This window comes from Idiotropiscis lumnitzeri, chromosome 20 (genome assembly GCF_059441095.1).
Source record: "Idiotropiscis lumnitzeri isolate Australia: NSW breed Sydney's pygmy pipehorse chromosome 20, RoL_Ilum_1.0, whole genome shotgun sequence".
Taxonomy (NCBI): domain Eukaryota; kingdom Metazoa; phylum Chordata; class Actinopteri; order Syngnathiformes; family Syngnathidae; genus Idiotropiscis; species Idiotropiscis lumnitzeri.
In genome coordinates this window covers 6,129,263-6,143,327 of record NC_142410.1, presented here as the reverse complement: position 1 = coordinate 6,143,327, position 14,065 = coordinate 6,129,263, and the positions used below count along the sequence as shown (strand labels likewise).

At 41.7% G+C, this 14,065-nt stretch overlaps 1 protein-coding gene and 1 non-coding gene across 16 annotated transcripts; both read right to left on the bottom strand.

Annotated features, from left to right (window-relative positions):
• Positions 1-563: 563 nt before the first annotated feature.
• On the bottom strand, positions 564-12,403 carry rhbdf1b (rhomboid 5 homolog 1b (Drosophila)). 15 transcript variants are annotated; one of them, XM_088284123.1, is made up of 21 exons: positions 12,112-12,341; positions 11,495-11,528; positions 10,936-11,044; positions 10,663-10,796; positions 10,347-10,493; positions 6,656-6,884; positions 6,251-6,457; positions 6,036-6,158; positions 5,820-5,962; positions 4,987-5,229; positions 4,734-4,845; positions 4,478-4,552; positions 4,201-4,362; positions 3,881-3,981; positions 3,709-3,772; positions 3,491-3,585; positions 3,347-3,422; positions 2,853-2,953; positions 2,373-2,526; positions 1,168-1,391; positions 564-1,048 (listed from the first exon to the last, which is right to left on the bottom strand). In XM_088284123.1, the coding sequence occupies exons 3-21, from the start codon at positions 11,026-11,028 to the stop codon at positions 853-855; spliced, it is 2,679 nt and encodes an 892-aa protein (XP_088140249.1). In that variant the 5' UTR covers positions 11,029-11,044; positions 11,495-11,528; positions 12,112-12,341; the 3' UTR covers positions 564-852. The 15 variants fall into 15 exon arrangements, with proteins under 15 accessions (XP_088140249.1, XP_088140251.1, XP_088140250.1 ...); XM_088284125.1 differs by lacking the exons at positions 11,495-11,528; positions 12,112-12,341 and adding an exon at positions 12,385-12,403; XM_088284124.1 differs by lacking the exon at positions 11,495-11,528 and having other exon boundaries at positions 12,079-12,341.
• A 1,167-nt stretch (positions 12,404-13,570) lies between these two features.
• Positions 13,571-13,664, bottom strand: trnai-uau (transfer RNA isoleucine (anticodon UAU)). Its single transcript has 2 exons — positions 13,627-13,664; positions 13,571-13,606 (listed from the first exon to the last, which is right to left on the bottom strand). It is a non-coding gene; the product is annotated as a tRNA-Ile (tRNA).
• Between the last annotated feature and the right edge of the window lie 401 nt (positions 13,665-14,065).

Genomic DNA, 14,065 nt, shown 5'->3' with positions numbered 1-14,065 from the left:
AAAATGTCCTAAATGATTTGCAATTTTGTGTCACCCTTGATTGGTTATTTCTATGCGAGAGAACTAAGAGAACACAAAAAGCAATTTTGTATTTGCTTCAATCCCTTTGGTTAATGTGTTATGCATGCATTGATGAATGAAATTAAAATGTTTTTTCTTTTTTGCATGTGCATAATTAAAAATGGCATTTTTTTTGTCATAAATCTGGTTAGATAATAAAAAATGGTTCCCCCTGCCATCATTTAAGGTGTGCATCCCTGATTTTGAGTCTTCTTGCTTTTGGAATGTTGAAGGAAGCTGGAGTACTTGGAGGAAAACCACACTAATAACAATAACCATGACTCGTGCACAAGTAGATAACTCGTGAGGCACTTCAGCAATCGAGTAAGTGAGGCAAAATTGTGCATTAACAATAAGGTACTTGGAAGATTTTCAGAATAGAACGGACAACTCGTAAAGAGCCAAATTGGTGAAAGTATATTCAATTGTGCCTCTAAGTGCTGCTGCCGAGTCATTTTAGCCTTGGAGAGGTGAAGGTGACAGAAATGGCAATGACTCAAATGTTGTCTTTCACTTGCTATTTTTTTTTTTAAATCCTAATGATTCAAAATGCTCATGACAAGCAATGCGAGTACAAATAACCAAAACAGAAAATTTGAGTGATTGGCCAAGACAGTTACGTTAATTATAAAATTTTAATTGAGTGCCTCAAGGGGTTGATTTTTTTTTTTTCATGTGGCAGTACCTTGTATTTAAAAAAAAAATGTAAAAAATAAAATAAAATCGTCAAATTTTGCACTAAAATCTCTTCATTTCAAAACGCTCCAGTGCAACCCACTGTCCCCACGTGGGTCAAAGGAGGTTTGCGTTCAGGTCATACTTCTCGCAGAATTTGTCCGTGATGGGGATGCAGGTGAGGTACTCGCACCAGTCGCACTTGACGGGGTAAACGTAGAAGAGGACGGCCAGGGAGGAGAACAGAGCTGCGAAAACCAGAAGGAATACGCAGATCTGGATCCTCTTGCGGTACAGGTCTGTGCGGCCAAAACTGAAACAGCAGACAACTGCAATTTAGATTTTTTTTTAAATGTATTTATTTATTTATTTTTTTAAATCAAAATGTATAGGTCAAATGATTCCATCTATCAATGTGACAGCGCCATATACCTGATGTATGGCAAGAAGGCGAAGGACAAGAAGAATCCTGAGACAAAACCACAGACGTGGGCAAAGTTGTCGATCCAAGGCAGCAAACCGAAAGAAAAGAAGAATACGGAGATGGCAAACAGCTTTCCAAACGCCCGCCACGGCCTCTCGAGGATCTGCCAGCTCTGAAAGAGCTCCACAAAGAGACACGCCAGGATGCCAAACTGGCTGCCCGCAGGGCCCACCTAAATGGAAGAGGTGAAATAAAAATATTGGGATGTTTGAGCAATCATAACACTTCCAGGAAGTGAGACGATGCATTTGGTCACACTTTGCTCTTTGAGGTAGACGTTCGAGAAAATGTTTTAGTCTCTTGTGGGAATTTTAATTCTCATCCACTGTTGGGAACCACAAAACCTGGACCTTCTCATTTGTTATAATGCAATGCATCTCGAACATTTTATAGCAAGTACCACCTCAAAAAAATTATTGCACCCTCCATGTGTGACCATAATGACTAACTAAAATAAAGTAAAAAAAAAAATAAAAAAGAGAGAGAGGGAAGTTTTTGTCCTGAAAAGCACGTTTACTCAATTCAAGTTAAATACAACTGAATTGCACTTAAAATATTAATTGTATTTGAGTATTTTAAAAAGTAAAAAAATAATCACATGAAAGAAAATAAAAATGTTTAAAGGGCAAGTCAACTCCCCAAAAAAATACTTGCAATATTATTTTATATATACCTTGACACGTCTAAACTTGGCTTTTTTTTAATTAATATTGCATTTGCGGAATACGAGTTAAGCAGCAAATTCCTCCTGTTTTTAGACATCTCAGTGGGCGGCCATTTTGTCACTTTCTGTCGACTGAAAATGACATCACAGTTGCTCAGGCCAAGCTGAGCCATGATTGGTCATGCGCTGCTGCCACCTTACAAGTGCAAAAATGGGCAGATTTTATCGTTTGACTCGTATTCCACAAACGCAACATCAATCAGAATGTTATGTTTCAGCTAGTGTGGCTGCAAGAACATATTTTTGTGAAAAAAATTTTTGGGGTTGACTTCCCCTTTAAATTAGCTATTGCACAGCAACAAGCTTCATTGTAATATATTCGATTTTATTTTATGTTTTAAAGGTTGCACATTTTAATGGTTTCTAATTCAGATATTCTTTCGGGATCCACAAAAGAGAGCCCGAATAGCACTAGCGCAAGTTCCGTACCTCAGCTCTGTAAGGCAGAAAAATAGCAGAAGCCAGGTTGCCCGTGATGCCGCTGAGCATGTAGACGATGGAGATCCTCAGCCAGCCAGCTAGCTTTTCCAGATCTCGAAGAACGGTCATTTGGAACAAAACCGACACCAGGCAGTGAAGAACCCTGCAGACAAACGACAAAAACCGCTTGGAAATATTTGCATATCTGCAATTGAAGCCCACTTTTTACACACAAAAAAAATGCTCTTTTTTTTTTTTTAACCACAGCATAACTGACAATTTCTTAGCAGCTTTAACTCAAAATCAATCGGATCAAAAATCCAGTGTGCTTGGACAAATCCTCACCCCAACACCGGCTTGATCCCTTTCAGACCCAAACCTGGGTTAGATAGTTCACCCAATTTGGGTTAATTCAGAATCATCTCTCACACACACTATTTTAAAGAGAGAGGCTTGTTTCAAGATGAACCAATGAGAGCATAAAGTCACCCAGCATGAAGAAAGAGGGACAGCCACAGGCGGGAAAACTGGTCCGGAATTTCAGGGTTGAGGAAAGGCAGGAGGCCACACACGTCATCCATGCACGCCACCTAGTGGTGAAAGAATGCAATAATCCCGTCATGCTCTGCGTATGCCATATGATTTTAAGCAGCTTAAGGTCCAGCAATAAATGCTCAAATAACTTTCTATATATGTATACATAAGCATTTTATATATAAAAAAATAAAATAAAATAAAATCTCACACAGAAACTTCCAGTGGTCGGTGTTTTTTTAAAAAAAAAAATATTTTTATTTATTTATTTAATGAATAATGAATTGCCAGAACCCATCTGTTGTAAAATATTGTCTTGAAATCTGAAATGACTGATTATTTGGTGGTCTGTTGTTACCATGGAAACAAAGGTCACATTAGTTACTTATTTCAAAGAAAATTAAAAGAAAGGCATTTCGACTGATGGGAGACGGTGCATGTGCATCTACCTGCGAACAAAGAGTGGCTTCTTCATGGAAGTAGCCGTGCATGAAGTCGCAGTACTCTCTGGAAGTGATTTCACATCTACAAAATATAACAAATCAGGCATGTCCAAGCTGTAATCTTGAACTTCGGTGACATTGGCTCCTTACCGGCCTTTGGTTCCGATGCAGCAGGGCCGGCCTGTGATGGTACAATCTATGTGGGGAAGATTGGTGTGGCTCACAAAATTGTACCGCGTGCAAACCTGCAGGTTGCACATCAGACGTCATTACAGTTTTTTTTTTTGTAGGAATGGCACGAGGGCTCCCTCTTGTGGAATGCAAAAATATGACTGGATGGTCGTAATCTTTATACATGTTCTACTCACTGGCCACTTGGTGATGTCTTCAGGCCACTCATGAGGTGAAACAGAGGCAGGCTCCTGGCAAATTCTACAAAGTCGATACGGTGGTGGGAATGAAACATTTCTGGCTACTTCCTCGCAGGCACAAACGCGTATGACGCAGTTTAGAATAACATACACACCAATTTGATTTTACCTGGGATCCTGATGGCAAACTGCACCATACTGACGTAATTTACCATTCAAATAAGGAGCACTGGGGTGCTGAGGCCACTTGACCCACAATGCCAAGGTGGTCTAGAAAATAATAAAGAGAAGCATTTATTACCATTAAATTATACATTCCGACAATTTTTAGGAGGGTCAAAGCCGGAATGGTACAGAGATCGCAGCTGGAGAGCGAGGGGACTGACTGGCAAAAAAATGGGTCAAGTGCCCAGCTCTGCAAATGCAATCACATTTATTTATTTATTTTAATCAGATATTTTTTTTTGAACAGAGCATAAGTACACTGACCGAGCACTCCTCTTGCAAAGTCTGCAAACATCCCGAACGATCGTTCCTCACGCAGCAGCCCGATTCTCTCTCCCTGACCCTTTTCTCCTGCACCAGCTTGTGGATCTCCCGATCCTGACGCATGCAAGGGGAAAATTTAGCCCCTAGATGGATCAGCGCCTCCTTGCAGACACACAAAAATAAATAAAATTTAATGTTACAAGTCGTATTTATAAAACACTTCATTGTATCTACAGGATGTTTTTTGTGTCTCTATAATTCATTTACCAGTACTCACCGAGCTTGGGCCGATCCAGAAATTTTGTTGTTGCACAAATTTCACATTTTCGTACACACCCTTGTTCCTTAACACCTAAAAAGAAAATTAAAAAATAAATAAATATAATTAAAAAAAATAAAGAAAGAAAAAAAATAAAAAATAAATAAATATAATAAAAATAAAGAAATTTTTTTTTTTTAAAATAAATTTTAAAAAATTAAAAAATCGCATTACGCCTTCTTACTGAATCCAATTACACGAACGCGTTACTGACCGAATCCACAGTCTCATGTTGCGAGAAGCCCACAGGAGCGATGCCGTGGATGGTGACAGCCAGGATGGTGATAAGCAAATGGACGCACGTGATCCAGTAGCTGAAGAAAGGCCTGGTGATGAAAACAGCAGCCGAAAACGCCAATGGGGGTGAAAATAAAATTTTTCCAGGTATTTTACCGACAACATGTGACGTCACAACGAGATATTGATTGAGATCTTTACGGAAAAGTTCTCAAAAGAAAATTCCTTACCTGTGATCGTCCATGTCTTCAATCTGTCTCTTGACAAAGCTGTCGATTCGCTTTCGGTACGTTCGGTTAGTGAGACGGCCGACCATGCCGAGCCCGTAAGGCCTCTTCTCTCGGGCGAACAGCTTCTTGACGGGCGCAGCGATCCTCTGTCCACGCTGATGATTCGCTACTTCTTTGTTCATTCGCGCACTGGGTTGGACGGGTGAGCCGACTTTTGCTTTGCGCCATCCTCGCTCTAAAGGCCTGGTAATAAGAAGAGCAAAGTGGGGGTTTATTTTTGCAGTTTTTCCACTGACCACACGCAAGCCTAGTTATCTCTGGACTCGATCAATCAAGAAATCAACTAAATATAATCTGTCTGAAATAATTTATAAAAAAAAAAAAAGAGAATTTAAGGAACAAATAACGGTGAGAGCCATTATCCACAAAATGAGAATGACCCAAAAAAAAAAAATTTTTACTTTTGCATCTGATTTTCATTCCCAAGACTGACAAAACGAGAAAAAAAAAATCTGGAAAAATAAATATATATAGAGTCAACAATGGTTGTGGATTTGTGATGATCTAGGGCTGCTTTGCTAATTCAGCACCTGGACGACTTGCTGCGATTGACTTTTGCAATTCGCTGATTTCTGCCAAAAGTTTTTTCACCTCAAGGCCATCATCTGGTCAACTTCTGAATAGCTTAAAAAAAACTAAAATGAAGGTTTTGGAGTGGCCTAGTCAAAATACAGATTTAAAACCTGTTTGATGATGCAAAACATTTAATTGAGACAAAAATGAAGAAATCGGGACTTGCTGTAATCTGAAAATCCCATTTCCAATCAACTCACAGCATCAGGTGACTCCTCTCCAGTTCGTTCCGATCCAGCGCACTTCCGGTGAGCTCGCCCTCATCCGGTAGATGCCGTGCGGCCTCCGATGCCGTCTCGAAAACTTCATCTGCATAGCTGGAGAGCTCATCTGGGAGGCCCTCCTAAAAATCGGACAAGTCTCACTTTCTGACCGTTTTCTAACGAGGAGGCATCTGTGGATGTGGATGCACTCACTCCAGAGAAGAAAGATGTGTCCAGATCATCCGGGAAGTCTACAGTGTCATCTTCAAAAAGACTCGTGGGCAGGAAGCTCCGCCTCCGATATCGTCCTGTGGCGCTTTCACCGAACGTGCGGCCCTGCACACGCAGATCGCAGATCGCTAAATTCGTGTACGCTCGCCTCTGCCAACTGAGTTTCACGTCTCATCATTGCTCATTTGGCAAATCACCTTCATCAATGCCGAAGCAGCTTTGAGGCTCATGACGGCAACGGATTCCCGTTTGCGTCGCCGTGGCAACCTGCTGAGGGCCGAGCGGGAGCTGGAAAAGGAGCAGAGCGAGGCCGTGCAGGTGTTGGTGGAAGTCGGCGGCACGCCGAAGCCATCTACCGCTTCCACTGTGCGGAAGGCACGACCACGAGCCAGGGGGTCCACAATCTGCCAAGACAGATTTCGATCAATTCAATATTTGCCTGTGAGGATTCTGTGTTGCTTCACCATTTCCATTCCAATATCCTTTTTTCTTAGGTTTATTACTACAGCAATTTTGATGGTAGTTTTGCAAATGTGGGCGTGGCAATAAAACCTGTCCTCGTTTCCACAATTCAAATAAACCATCATCTGGCTTTAGCCTACCCTCTGCATGCCATAGTGATGGTGACAAGAATGGTGGGAGGGGATGTAAAGGGGAGGCGGGGTCTCAGTGCTGGCCAGGGAGATGTTGTCCTGGCTGGGCAGCTCCATGCCCCTCATCACCTGCGCCTTTAGACCCCCGTAGAGATGGCTGCAGTGCTGCAGGCTCTTCCTCCGCCATCGCTGGCTGCTGTCGCTGTCCTTGCTCACGCCAAACCAGTCGGCCGTCCCCCTGAAAAGAAGTCGGCAGTTCATTGACGCATCCTTTGACTGAGGAGACCTGGTGAGTGAATAAGTTAAGTCAATTCTAGTTCAAGGGTCGCGTGTCCATGTGTCGTTATTTGTATTGTGTTAGAGTTAAAAGGGTCAGTTAGCATGAGCTAACAGTGTTAGCCTCTAACATTCTAACATAGCCTCATTTGGAAACTTTTTTCCATCACTATTGTGGAATATAGCCAGTAAAAAAATGAAAAAAAAAATATTTCCTGGAAAATAAAAATAACTCACTGGTTGCACAAGTGTGCACACCCTCTTATGGGATGTGGAAGTGTGCAGAATTACTCAATTCAATAGGAGTCAGCACACATCACAATTTTCAAATCCCGATTAATTTTCCAATGTCCAACTAGGCTTTTCATGACAAACTGGTATTTGGACTTGTTCATATGACAAAAGCTCGACTTCCCTCTGAAGAAAAACAGCCCCAAAATATGTCCTCACTTTCTGCACCGATGTGATTACAGTCAGACTTCGTGAAGCTCAGAGCCGTGAGGCCATCGCGGCGAAATGTTTGGAGAGAAGAACACTCAGTAATAAACACGCGGCCATCATCATGAAGGACGCCAGCTGGAGGAGCCTTTTAAAAACGACGAGAGGGGGTGGGGGGGTTGTTGTCCTTACAAAGCGTATCCACGCCATAATCAGTCAAAAATCCAGACTACTGTGATGTGACATACCCAAAAACAAACAGTCATTGTGAATGAACGGCAGTTTTCGAATGGATTACATTTGTTTGTGGCAGGTATGCACGCAAGCGTCAACAAGTACAAATTCACTCACTCACTCGTGATCCAAAATGGACCGCACGCAAAGGTCTCAGAATGAATCACTAAATCAGGGATAAAGCCAGTTTAAAATATAAAGGACATGCGATGAATCAGTTTTAACACTATCGGTGTTAAATTCCATTTGATTGCTACTGAATGTTTGCCTCAATTTTAGAAAGAAAAAAAAAAGCCATAGAACAGTGGCCTGGAATCCTGGGTGTTTTTTTTTTTTTTCTTCCTACACAGCTGAATCCAATGAACAGCTCATCAGCAAGTTCAGTCATTCGTTCAAGTAGTGTGTCGTAACACGTTGGCGTACCATTCGACACAATCAAATTGTCCAAAAACTATTGCTGTACAAATATTGCATCTCAGTTCAACGATCTCCAACTGGTCGAAAATCCTGCGGAAGATGGATCACATCACCCCAATCTTGGCCTGACTCCCAGTGCACTTTAAAGTCCACTTTCAGATACTTCTGTTCGTCTTCAAATGGCCTCGCCCCAGCATACCTGTCCGAGCTCCTCCACCCCTACACACCTGGCCACTGCCTCAGGTCTCTGGACCAAATGCTGCTGGAGGTGCCGTGGACTAAGCACAGCCTCGGGGGGGGGGGGCTCCCATTAAATGTTAGGCAAGTCGCCTCACTGTCTACTTTTAAAACTCATTTGAAGATATTTTTTAATTTATAGCTTTCGACTCAACATGAGACTGCCGCTGTTCTTCTGGCATCTATTTAATATGAGTTTTCATTTGTGTTCTAATTTTCCCATTAATTGATATTACAACATATGGAAAGCGCTTTGTTACCTGCTCTTGTGAAGTGTGCAATTTAAATTAAAAAAAAAAATATTATTTCATGTTTTGAGAACACTCCCAAAAAAAAAATTTTTTTAAAAATGCCGCACGCTGACTGAATGACATCCCGAAGATTACTCACCTGTTGACAGAGCCCCAATAAGGGTCCTGGCTGCGGCTCATACCTGAGTGGGGCAGTTAAAACTGAGCTTTGTCATCTCCATTAGCAGCTTGGCTAACACCGTCCCCAAAAAGTACCCCTTCAAGCCAGATCCAACAAATCCAAGCAGATCCATCCAGACGATCCCACAAGGCGATTCATTTCCTGAGGCAGAGTCAGCGCGACTTTCATTCCGTTCGGGCTAATCACCACATGTCCAAACTCTAGTGGACTTCCACCGTCGAGCTCATTTCATCAAAAGTTGGAGCAAACCTGGCATCCGCAACAAGACGAGGAAGTCCCAGACATCCAGCAGCTGGGCACGCTCTTGCGTTACACAATGAGCGGGATGATCCCAACCGCTCGGGATGATCCGAACCGCTCTGACCTTGTGTCAGCGGCACACAACAACAGAGCTTTCTGTCTTCATGTGTGCGAAAGAGTGTGTGAAGGCGTCAGCGTCTGGCAGGCCGCCCACTAGTCACCCAAAAAGGATCAAACTTCCTGGGGAAAACAAGACGCGTGTCTCTGTTCCTTGTCAAAAGTCACTGTGGCTCCCTCTTCGGAGCCCCCACTGTGAATGAGGTCTGTGTGTGAGGGTGTGTGTCGCTTGGGCTTATTGTGCGGGTGTGTGTGTGTAAACATGAGTTCTGACACTAACATACCAGAACACAGCAAGATTAAAAGGGAAGAGAAAGAGAGAGAGAGAGGAATCACACACGTTAGCAGGGAGGGGATGAGGAGAAGGGTGGGGACCGAGTCTTGCCTGGACATGACACCCGCGTACACACACGTGCACTTCCACTTATGTGAACAAAAGGAGCACGCAGGATCATGACTTTTTTTTTTTCCCATATAAAAAAAAATGTTTTTTTTAGGACAAATCCTCTTTTGCCTCAGAAAAATTTCTCTTAGTCCCTTTTAGTTACGATAAGCCACTCATATGATACGTTTGACAGAGTTGACCTTCCTGATGGAACCCACAACAGTGGCTGGGAAACGGCAGATGGACTTTCATTAACCCTGACCCGGATTTGACCCCTCGTCCCCGATGCTTGAAGTCAGGCTGCTTCGCACTCCACCGTACGCATGTTAGGTTTAATTTAATTGAACTCTGAATTGAGTTGAGCCCTGCGATTGGCTGGTACAAGTCCAGGCTGGAACCTACCGTTCGCACCGAACGTGACTGAGGACAAGTGGCATTGAAAACGTAAGAAAAAAAAATTTCTAATCTAAAAACTAATAGCTGGTTACATACAAAATATTTTTTTTTCCTTCGGGGGGAGGGGGAGTAAAATAAAAAAAATAAAATAAAATCACAATTGTTCTCTAAAATATTTGAAGACATTTTTTTTACATCAAAAGTATAAAAAATACATGAAATTAAAATATTTTTTTTTATTTTTATTTTTTTTAACTAATTAATGGCGAAAACTCCCCATAATTAATTGCAATTAATCACATTTTTCAACTAAAATAATAAATATAAATAAAATAATCTCCAGACTTAACGCATCAAATTGGACAGCCCTAATATATCGATATATATGTATATCTTTTAAAGCCTCTCTGTTGTGGGGCAACTTTGAAAGGGCCCACATGCTCTAGTAATATGTTAGCAAATATGGTCCCGGCACTCACTGATGTTCAAGTTGTTTACTTCGTGAGGTAAAAAGCCAGAATTGTGTACCTGAAAATCTGTTTGGGTATGGACGAGCGTCGTCCAGTGAGTATTTTGGGGATGCAGGACTGCCTTCGGACGGCGGACACCCTCCTGGGGCACCGTCGGCCTTTCGGGGGAATTGTGTTGACTCGCTCAAAGTGCACTTTTTTCCCACTGACTCGTTGCCAAAAGAAAAGGGGGGGGGGGGTGGTAGAGAGAAAAATCAAGGTGAGAGAGCGGCGAAAAGGCAGCGAGAAAAAATAGGATGTTTTGCAGAATTTATCAGTGAACATGAGTTCATGAAAAGAAAGGGCAACTGGGCAGGTTGTTCGGTTGCGCGTACGTGTGCGCGTCTAACCGCTTGGCTGATGCGAAGGAGGGCGCTCTCTCCAGAGGAGGGGTCAGGTAGTTTTTGGATCCGTCTAAGGCCTGAGGGTTTGCTCCCGGCACGCTGACACTGCGCTGGCGTTTTAGCGGCTGCAACACACAATTACCAAACAGTCGCTTGTATCGCACCACGCTACTCCATTTTGAAGTTTGAAGATCTTCATTTAGTCAGGCCGCAGCTCTGTCTAATAGAAAAGTAGCCCTTAGACGCCATGCGTTGGCATCGCACCTTTTGTATGGGCGCATCGTCAGACGTCAGCTGGATGACTGGGATGTCCCGTTTGAGCCACGGTGGCTTCTTCCTGGTGCCTGGATCAGTCATTGTTACTCAGCGCCACCTGCGACGGGCAGTTGAAAAACAAAGCAGGCGTTTAAATTATTCATGCTCCAAGTGAGGATTAAATTTGCAACCATGGCATTGCTATGTTGGATACTACGCCATCACTGGAGCATAAATTAGCATTTCTTTCAATTTTGCGATGAGCGCACTAGATGAGTTTCTACCAAACTAATAAGAAAAAAAATAATAATAAAAAAATAAATAAAAAAAGCAAACGAGCTAGCAAAATGAAAGTAAAACCTGTAAAATATTTCTTGAATCTTTAGATTTTTTTGCAATCGCGGTAAAATAGAAAATAGGTCAAAGTTTTGAGCCAACAAGAGATAAATTAAAAAAAATAAATAAATAGGTAAATAAAATGGGATAGCAGGTTATCAGAATAGCTATGGTGGAAAAAATGACTTATTTTATTACCAATATTATTTCTGAAGAAGAAAATGTCACTCACAGGAAAATGTTTAACAGAGTTTTTACACCGAACACTTCCACCCATTTTATGTCAGGTTGTCGAGGAAGACGAGGACCCAAAAAGGGAAGAGAGGGATATTTAATTGACGAAGCAAAAAGCTAAACATGGTACCAGGAAACACTAAATCAAGTACAAAACAAGAATCAAAGTAACAAAAAAAAAAACAACTACGAAAACAAAAACTGGACAGGCGCCATCGCCATGGACGCTTTGACACCGCCATCTGACAAGGACAATGCGCCGATACGAAGTGAAAGTAAACAGGAAACTAAATACAGACAAATTAACAAGACAACGAGGAGCACCTGGACAAGACACAAAAGGTTGCAAAGGACCTGATTGGTTAAGACTGGGGCTTGGGTGGACGAACACAGGTGGACACGATAAACATGACGAGACACGCCAAGCACAAGGAAAAAAACATGAAACTAAATACTAAACAAAAACAACAAAGACGGATCATGACATGACACCATATGAATTTTACATTCAATTTATCATGTTATATACAATACTTAATTTTAAAATATTTTTTAATTTATTTTACAGGGAAAGGCACTCACATGGCAAAATGTAAAAACCAGAATCCGACCAACCTTGCGACCACATCTTGCTTTCAGTGACGCACAATCCAAAATGCATGCACGCTTGACTCTCGTTGCTCCGATTTAATCTCAACTCCCCATCGGGTTGAAGATGAGGATGAAGAAGCCTCGTCTTATTTCCAACATCCATCCATTTGTCACTCCATCATCTCATTTTTTTTTTTTTTTTTTTGTGTGCATCTGTGGTTGGCTTTTCATGACGGGGAGATTAGAGGATGTAATCCGCGTGGCCCACATGACATGTTTGCTGCGTTGGGTTCATACCTCTGATTGGTCGATGATGCTCGGGAGTGTGTTCAACAACACCCGGAAGGAAGTAACATCTTGTCACTCGCGAGGGAAACAAAAGTGGCTCATAGATGAACAAGGTCAAATCAGTCGCCCTTTTCGAATTGCTGCAAAAAAATCTTTGAAGGGAACAAAACGCGCACGTTTTAACAATGTCGTGACGTGTGCCATTATTTCCCCGCCCGCAGCGTGCTAAGTACACTCCAGCTCACATCTGGGCCAGATGTTAGATATGTGTGTGCATTCGTGCGTGTGTGTTTGTGATCACCACTACAAACAAAATAGCGATTACATGTTACTCTTTACTTCATAGTGAGACTAATAGGATTTCATATGCTGTATTTTAAACAACAATTCAGAAAAAAAAAAAAGACAGCAGGTTATTTACAAAGATATACAAATGATTGGACAAGGATGTGCTTTTCTTTGTTCGCATACATGCCCTTATAACCTTTGCATCAGATATTCAATTGAAACCAACTACACGGAACAACACTGCAAATCACACCCACGGCGATCTGATGACGTTATATAAACAGGAAGACAAGAGGGCAGGAAGGAGTAAACAAAGATGCGGTTTGACCTTTGCCGGGCTGACTTTTCAAAACCAAGACAGATGCCGGTCGATAACTTGAAAAGGTAAAGTTGGTCTTCACAAGTAAGTATTGCAAAAGCAATGTTTGGCTTCTTTATTGATTTTAATTATTATTATTATTATTATTATTATTATTATTATTATTATTATTATTTGAAAATACCTTTGCGGTTTGACAAAGTACAAAAGTCCTCGGCCACAAAGTATTCACACTGACGCGTGACGCATTCGACAAATTTGAAGATGACCCTTTTATCAATGTATTATGTATTCTCATAACATTACAAATTACTGAAAGAAAAATATATATATATGTGAATAACAATGACAGTATTCCTATCATGAGTATAATTACGATCCCCTGAAGAAAAATGTGAAATTTACACGATGATGTATAATTTCCCTGGTTGCTTTTTTTATTTTTTTTTGGGGGGGGGGGGGTGTTGGATATTAAGCATATTGTCAGTGTGCTTTTTGTACTGCTGTCGGCTCTTCCATGAACTGCAACACCCGTGCTGATATTTAAATGAATCGGTGGTTTGTTTCTTAGGCAAAGACAAAGTTCAATGCTCCAGGTGAGGCTTGAACTCACATCCTCGGCATTTCTCAGCAGGTTACTGTCTTATAAGTACCGCGCGCTAACCGATTGCGCCACTGGAGCTCATGCCGCTTCCCAAAGTGTGCTTCAGTGCCGTTTGTCCAAAGTCTAATGAGATTTTCATTTCTTTTTAAATAATTTGACATTTTCAACTTTATTCATCAGCATTGTGTCGAAATCAAAACGACTCCGCGCTGTAAAATAGTTGAATTGAATTCCAGGAGGCACTGCAGTATCATGAACAGCCACTAGATGGCAACAAATAACCAACTCCATCTTCGCGCATGCATCATTCACAACAACATGGCTGATTTGAATTATTCAAGCAGAGGGTACACTGGTGTGCTGAACTCTTATTGGTGCCCTCAGCCCTGTCTTGTTTGTGCACACGCTATTGTCATGTAGCGCGCGCACGCTCTTGCATTCATTAAGTCTTGCCCGTAAATGAGTCTGTCTAAGTGTGT

What these genes read in the sequence shown, in the direction of transcription:
- rhbdf1b (XM_088284119.1), bottom strand. Translation starts at nt 12,250, where the DNA reads ATGGATGTTGGAAATAAGACGAGGCTTCTTCATCCTCATCTTCAACCC. An exon ending in CTGCTTCGGCATTGATGAAG is followed by an intron (nt 6,159 to 6,250) that starts GTGATTTGCCAA and finishes CTGCGTGTGCAG; the next exon opens with GGCCGCACGTTCGGTGAAAG. An exon ending in TTCTGCCTTACAGAGCTGAG is followed by an intron (nt 1,392 to 2,372) that starts GTACGGAACTTG and finishes TCTTCCATTTAG; the next exon opens with GTGGGCCCTGCGGGCAGCCA.